General features: G+C 38.2%; 1 protein-coding gene across 6 annotated transcripts; it reads right to left on the bottom strand.

Moving 5' to 3' along the window:
• Window positions 1-4,450: 4,450 nt before the first annotated feature.
• gdpgp1 (GDP-D-glucose phosphorylase 1) lies at window positions 4,451-7,490 on the bottom strand. 6 transcript variants are annotated; one of them, XM_050073157.1, is made up of 3 exons: window positions 7,441-7,459; window positions 7,278-7,325; window positions 4,458-6,173 (listed from the first exon to the last, which is right to left on the bottom strand). In XM_050073157.1, the coding sequence occupies exon 3, from the start codon at window positions 6,126-6,128 to the stop codon at window positions 4,956-4,958; it is 1,173 nt and encodes a 390-aa protein (XP_049929114.1). In that variant the 5' UTR covers window positions 6,129-6,173; window positions 7,278-7,325; window positions 7,441-7,459; the 3' UTR covers window positions 4,458-4,955. The 6 variants fall into 6 exon arrangements, with proteins under 6 accessions (XP_049929117.1, XP_049929116.1, XP_049929115.1 ...); XM_050073156.1 differs by having other exon boundaries at window positions 7,424-7,442; XM_050073160.1 differs by having other exon boundaries at window positions 4,451-6,021; window positions 7,278-7,490.
• Window positions 7,491-7,782: the final 292 nt, after the last annotated feature.

Below are 7,782 nucleotides of genomic sequence, written 5' to 3'. Positions count from 1 at the left end.
GGGGGCAAACACTTTTTCACACAGGGCCATGTAGCTTTGGATTTTTTTCTTCCTCATTAATAAAACCCTTCATTTAAAAACTGCATTTTGTGTTTACTTGTGTTATCTTTGACTAATGTTTAAATTTGTTTGATGATCTGAAACATTTAAGTGTGGAAAACATGCAAAAAAGTAAGAAATCAGGAAGGGGGCAAACACTTTTTCACACCACTGTATGCGGTAGAGGGTCCCTGCTCCGTTTCTCTTTCAGCTAAGGGGTCCTTGGACTGAAAAACATTTGAGACTCATTTTATAGAGTTTGTGTGGAGTGAAAGAGTAGCTATGTACAATCTTGTAGTGTGTGAGTTTACCCCTCACTGCCCAGCCGACATTATAGACCTACGTCTTCCTCAGAAAATACACTACGCATTCACATTATGACTGGAAGTTGTTGAGGGGCCTTGCTTTTGTAACTGCAACTCAGCAAATTCAATGTTTTGGGCTGTATGAGGATGTTAAAATCATGTAAAACCAGTGTTTCATCCACAGAGAGCTATTGCTTTGGTAGGTTGTAGTCACCTTTAACGGAATACTTTAACATTTTAGCTTTTTTGCTGAAAGATGACATGTTGATATCACTCTCATGTCTGTTTGGTCTGTTTGTCGATCGAGCCCGTAAGCTCAGCTTTGCATACAAACTAGAAACAAGGACACAGAAAAATCTGCCTAAAACAATACCCTCCCACCAGCATCTCCAAAGCTCACTTATTAACACATTATACCAACCACCAAAGTGCAAAAACAACAATTCACTGTTTTGAAAAGGGTTATTTGCTGGACTATTTTCCAGTTGCCAGGCAACTAGAGGTGACTTTGCTCATGATAACATCTTAATTAGGGAGCGTGAGAGGTGCAGGTAGGCAGTTTGTGTTACTTTTTAACAGAGTTTGGCGAGCTATTTACCCATTTCTAATTTTTATGCCAAAATAAGCAGCTCATCTGTCAGCAAGGCAGCAAAAAAGTGTACTTCCCAAAATGTCAAACAGTGACGCCTCTGTGTAAATAATCTCTTTGTTCATTTACTGGCTGCCATATGTCTTCTCAGAAGTTCCTGCCTGACTGGCAAAAACTGTTTTGATGGTTTTGTCACTTTCTTAGTATTCAACCATGGTGACGTACGAGTTAGAGTTAACTTTGTCACTTCAGTTTGCACTACGTAACATCCACAGTGGGAAAAGGGTGAATGTTTAAACACAGACTCCCAAATGTAAATAGTAAATATGATCCAGACCTACCTATCCGGTCCTGTCTTGCACTTGCCTCTCAGCTCAAGTGTCATGTTTAAAAAGTGTGCTTCAAAGTGAAGATCACTGCCTTAAACCAATAACAGGAAAAAGCTATATCACTGCTTATTCTGTGTTACATACTATAAGGCCAATAAAACTGCTATTGATTGAGAATTAAATCGACAACTCTGATTTGTAACTGGTGTACTTGTCTTACTTATCCCAGTACCACCAAAATAAATCAAATGTATTAAAACATTTGTTTAACTATAAGAGAAATGTATCAGTCCAGCTCAGGATATCCTGACACCAAATGTCCACCCTGTTACAGGACATTTTCATCTCTATTAATGTGTGTATTTTAATGCACAGTAATTATAATATTTAAAATGTCCCTTACTTTAGATACCTTATTCAAAAACAACCATTATTTTTTGAAAAAAGTGAATAGGGTGAATGTAGGTTGTCAGGCAGAGAGCTGTTTCAGCTCCAGGCTGCAGTCTCAACCTGTATTTGCTTTTCAGGTAGACGAAGGAGGAAAATCTCCTTGTTGCAAAGTAAGCTGTTGTAGATTTCGGGCATATTTTCATTTTCAAAAAAAACTAGCAAACAATAATTTAGCACCTCCCCGGCAGTAACTCTAAAGACCCCTTGCCAAAGACCCAGGACTTACAATAGAATAGATCAGGTGTCATTTCATAAGTAAAAAGATGCAGCAACTAACTAAACTGCACAAATAAGTGTGAAGACATAACCTTAAAAGTCTTAAATCTTTTTTTCAGCTTTTTTTGCTGCATTATCTTTGTGCAAAATGATAACTAAGTGCTACAGAGAACATTTATCAGAAACTAGAGAATGTATTTTTGTGCTCTGCCAGTCGAATTTCTTAGATACTGATACCGATTCAAGACTGTCAGCCTGTCAGCAGCTCAACATATAGATCATTGCACTAGTTGTGTGCTCAGCAATGAGGAACTTCATTAAAACAAGTGAGCGGGTATCTACGCTCATTGATCTTACTGCTCGGCTTAGCACTGCTACCTTGGTGATGTCATTCTGGCACATGATTCGCTCTTCGGGGAGGATGTGTGGCATCTCCCTTGATCTGAGCATTGCTGCTGTCAGGCGTGTTGAAGCAGCTTTTGTGTCTTGTATTTCTTTTAGAGTAAGAGAAAGATGTGAGGTGTCATTTTTTCCAAGTAGGTTAAACAAATAAAACATCATACATTTATTTGTGTAGCATATATATGTGTGTAAACTGTGTCTAACTGCAGCTTTCTTTTCGTTTTTCTAAACCTTTATTTATGTAGTGAAGTTTCACCGTGAGCGTTAACAGAGCGTCACATCTGTCGCGGCCTTTGAGCAGCTTAACTACAACCGTTGGGGTTAAGGGTCTTGCCCGAGGACAGCTAACAGGTGGTAATGATGGAGGGGCAAGTGTGCTTTCCACACTTGAGTTATCCTGTAAGTCCTGGGATCAAATCCATGACCTGTCAGTCACAGGCTCACCTCTCTAACCTTTGGGCCACCACTCCACCGTCAGTTCAACTGCCGGCTGCACAATGTGTGAAACAGGAAGTGCCGAATGGTAAAGAAATGTGGAGACTACCCTCACACACCCCAACACGAACTACGAGCAAATTCCCATAATGTGTATACAGCGATTAAGGTGATGTACTCAGTCTAAACAGCCTGGGCCTTTTTCACAGCGCAGGTGTTCCTAGTCATAACAGTGTGACAGGGAGCCAGCATGCACAATACCAGGAACCTGAAACTAAAGTAGCTAAATGGAAAACAGCCATCATTAGTAGTGTTATTTACACCTTTGCTATTCCTAATGTGACATGTCGAAATGTTTTCCATGAGAGAAATCTATTATGGCTTTAGCCAACTTCTAGAACATCTTGTTTTGCAAAAGTATTTTACATATCATGGACTGAGAATTCTGACACAAATAAAAAGGTGGAGATTAAAGAGAGAGAGTGCAAAATACACTCAAATACCTTGTTTCCCCCCTCTCTTTTTGCTCCAAGGTGTCTTGGTCAATCTCAAACACACACACACACACTCTCACACACTGTTGTCAGCATCATCAGCAATTTTCAGTTTACACAACTTCTGTTGCATGCTCACTCTCTTGTGGCTGTTTCCCTTTGCTACAAGAGGACAACCCGAGAGCCTGAGAGCAACACAAGTATGTTTCACATACATTTAATTATGTTTAATCCTCTCATCTCAGCCTCATGCTGTTCTGTGTGTTGTCCTATAATTGACCACTGATTTAAACTCATCAAATCAATGCCTTGGAAAAATGTATCTCCATATTACTTTTATTACTTAATCAATAAACATAACACCCTGGGCTTTTTCACAACTGATTATCTGATGTCTTCACAGGAAAAGCACAGGTTTAACAAATATCCTAAACGATGTCAGTGAGCCAGCATGAACAACCAAATCCCTTAAAGCCACAGTCGGTAATTTTTATGAAAATAACTTTGTCATATTTGCTAAAACTGTCATTATATTCTGACAGAAGTACATGAGAAAGATAATCTGTGAAAAAATTATGTCCCTCTTCCTCTTCCTGCCGCCTCCAATGGCATTCACTAGAATCAGACCGCATTTCGGCAGCAACAACCAATCAGAGCTGAGGAGTCTCTGACACAGCTGTCAATCACTGCTCGTTAACTGTGACTGTCAAACTAGGCAGCGCTGATCTAATATGAATCAAGATTCTGTTACTGCATTGCCTATTTCTCACCTCAAATGTTTTCAGACACATATTTTAGTGCACTGTTTAGCTGTAACATGAGAAAGTTGGTCTGGCTTGTGGGCTGTGCTTATTACTTCGGTTAAATGTATCCAACATGGTGGCCATGTCACAAACTTTCTCATTTTACAGCTAAACAGTTGGAGCGTGGGAAAAAAACGATACAGCACAGTATCCCGATATTTTTGTGTGGCATTATCATATCGTCACACACTGGCAAATATCTATTTTTTATTATATAAATTAAAAATATTACAAATACAAATTAAATTTTAGGTAGCCTACTGGAATAATATAATAAATTGCTTTTTCAGCCCACTAGGTACATTTTGCTGCTGTGATAAAATGGCTGAGGTGAGACGAACGGACTGAAAACTTTATCTGACTGGATAAAACAGAAGACAACGTTTTTGGGGACATAATTTACACTTAAAAAAAATGTAATAAATCGCAATATATTGTAATATATTTTATTGCAATACTCAGCATATCGCAACATATTTAAAATCGCCACAAAATTGTATTATGACTTAAATAACCAAAATGTGTGTCGCTATGCTTCACATGCACACTCCCTAAATAAATACAAAATTGACTTAAATATCTTAAGATAAAGTTTTTTTGGCAGTTTATTTGACAAGTTTTAATACAGCAATCAAGTCGTCCATTAAATACAGTTTATTCTGACTGATATATTTGTATAAGAAGATATTTTGTGCTCATCCAGTGTTTTGTTTAGGCCAGATACAGGACAGAAGATTTATAGTTCCCAAAGTATAATCAAGTGTAAAGATATTCCTTTTACTTATTGATGTCAACAAAAGCCTGAACATATTACAGAACTTGTGAAGAATGCGTAGCTTCTGGTTGATTTGAACTCCCAGCACAGGATTTAAAAAGTCTTTAATGTCTACACACTATAAATCCAACAAATGACGAGTAAGCTGCTGTTCCAGCGTGTGAAACTCTGCGTCAGGCAACAGATACTGCTGGATGATACCTATTACATCTCTCTCAGAAGTGAGCTCGTAGTCCTTCTTGTTCTTAAATGGTAAATGTCCAGCCAGCTCACAGAGCGCAACATTGAAGGCAGACTCCTCCTTGGCACCGAAGCACGATGCTCTGGGCCATACAGCGATACGAACACCCTTTCTCGAACTGTGATCCTTTTCGTTCTGCATGCGATCACAGGGCGGACATCCTCTAGTCAAGAACAGGTTGTGAGCAATATTACGGTCCACAAGAAAGTCTGTGACTTGACAGATTGCTCCTGCAACTTTCTCCACCCCCTCTGATTCTGTGTAAAACAAAAAGCCTGCAGGAAAGTCCAACAAGTGATAAAACCCCTTTTCCGGGACCAGCGGTTTGACTGGCATCGATTCTAACTTGAGCTCATGATCCAGGTAGTACCCATGTAGGTGCAAATGATTGACAGACGCAAACGCTCCGAGACTGTTGAACCCCACACGGAAGCCAGGATCGGAGCTCAGGAGCACAGATTCAATACCACCCTGGAGGGCGAACCTCGTCACGACCTGTGGGAAACAGCGTGAAGGATCTGGAACAAAGAGACAATGTCCAAACTCCAAAGGGCTGACATTGACCAGCACAACCATCCTGCAGGGTTGATGCACCTGTCCTTTTTCATGTCCTCCCTCAGCGTCCTTAATCATCTCAAATATGATTTCCTCTGGATTGATTTTGTTAAAATTAAACTGCTTGGCACTGAACTCCTGCTGAATGCTGAGTATCTCCTGAGGCTTTCTTCTCTCTATTCCTCTTTGAATATTCAGCTGGGCCACATAGCCATGCGGACCCGGCAGGATACGCTTTTGTAAATCACCCAGATGGTAGCGGAAGAGCCCCCTGTTCATCCTGTCTGTCCAGCCGGACTGGATGGTCGTGTCAAACTTGGTTGGCGGTGATTCAACCCCAAGTCTGCTTTTGCTGCTCCGATGCACATCTGTGACAAAGTCCCGGTTGCTATACACAAACTGGAGTGGCATGGTTGGATCTGCTGGTGAACAGTGAGGCACAGAGGCATGAGGTTTGACAATGGGGTTCACTATAGCAGGTCTTTTAGATGTCATTTTGCTGACAGAGCGCTGGGTCACATGAGTAGCCTGTGAACATGGCTGCAAAGAACAATTATTGATTAGTCTGCCTGTGATTTTATTGATAAATCAACTACTAATCAACATCAATCAATCAACTATGCAATCAAAATCTATATTATCATTATTTAAAAACATCTAAAGGGACTAATTTGCAAAGACTCATAACACTTCATTAATACATATGTGATGCATTTTAACTTATAAACAAAATTTTTATGTAATTTGTACATTTCTATTAGTTTTGTATTACTGCTTAGTCTTGTAACTTTGATCAATTATGCAATGTTTGTTTTCACCTTTTTCTTTATGTATGATTGCTGATATTTAATAAGGGAGGCATCTTCGTAAGACATTTCTTGGCTTCTAACCTCTCCTGCACAATGTTTAAACTTTTAACATTATACTATCGTTTCTACACACATGTATGTGCAAATAAATAAACTAAACTAAATTAATCAATTATCTAAATTGTTGCCAGTTCATTTTATCAGTTATTAAACTGGCATGTCATTTAATTTAGTGTACTAAACTCTACAACCAGGGTTGTTAACATCAGTGGAGGACAGAAACCCTAAACAGACCCCCCTTCACACTGAACAGAGGTTGGAAAAGTATTTAGATCCTTTATTTAAGTGATAAAGTAGCAGTACCACACAGTTAAAGTACTCCATTACAAGTAAAACTCATGCATTTAAATATTACTCAAGTGTAAGCACATGTATATTATCAGCTAAATGTACTTAGAGTATCAAGTAAGTAGGTATAAGTAAAAGTACTCATATTGCTGACCCAGTGAGTGCTGTTGTTACTGTATGCACTAATGGATTATTATTACAGATAAATGTATAAATATAAATATTAATCAATATCTTTTTTATGTACAAAATATATTATGAATTTATGAAACATAATACATTGATAAGACAAGTGTAAAACAGTAAAGTAAAAAAGTACAGCATGTCCCCCTGAATTGAATGCAGTAGTGAATTAGCAGTAAAATAAACAAACCTCAAATTAATAATAAAGTACAGTAATGTTACGTGAGTAAATTCCACCACTGATTTCTGTGACAGAAACTAATAGCTACTGTTTTTTTTTTCCGTAACACAATCATGTACTCACCTTTTTATTTTGACAGTCGCGTAATATCACCGTGTCAAAGCCAGTGTCCTGGAACAAACAACAGATTAAAGGCCTTTTTTAAAACACACAACAAACTCTTATTCACATTCGCATAATTTGTTTTATATCCTGTTTTTTCTCAGCACCGGTGTGTTAGCTTAACTCAGCTAGCTTCATCATGAGCTTCATTCATCCGGCTTCCTTGGTTACACGTGTTCTTCTTCGTCGGTGTTTATTGGTGTATTTCCGGTTCAGGTTTTCAGAATAATTGTTTCTAGAAATGGTACTTGAATGATCTCGTAGTTTCCATATTAAAATTGTATAAATGTATGTTAATATCAGTGTAATTACAAGTTTAATGTTTAATAATTTTACATTTTAATATTATAAAAGGTTGGTATTTGATAACAGCAGAAGAAATAGCAGAAAAATTATTCCTTAGATACATATGAATTAAAATCAGGGGGCAGTCTAACATATGCTTTTTATACTTACCTTTTACTTT

This window comes from Epinephelus moara, chromosome 20 (assembly GCF_006386435.1).
Source record: "Epinephelus moara isolate mb chromosome 20, YSFRI_EMoa_1.0, whole genome shotgun sequence".
Taxonomy (NCBI): domain Eukaryota; kingdom Metazoa; phylum Chordata; class Actinopteri; order Perciformes; family Serranidae; genus Epinephelus; species Epinephelus moara.
This window is presented reverse-complemented; position numbering and strand designations above follow the sequence as displayed.

Excerpts from the sequence above, each read along its gene's own strand:
- gdpgp1 (XM_050073155.1), bottom strand. The coding sequence starts at position 6,128 with ATGACATCTAAAAGACCTGCTATAGTGAACCCCATTGTCAAACCTCAT.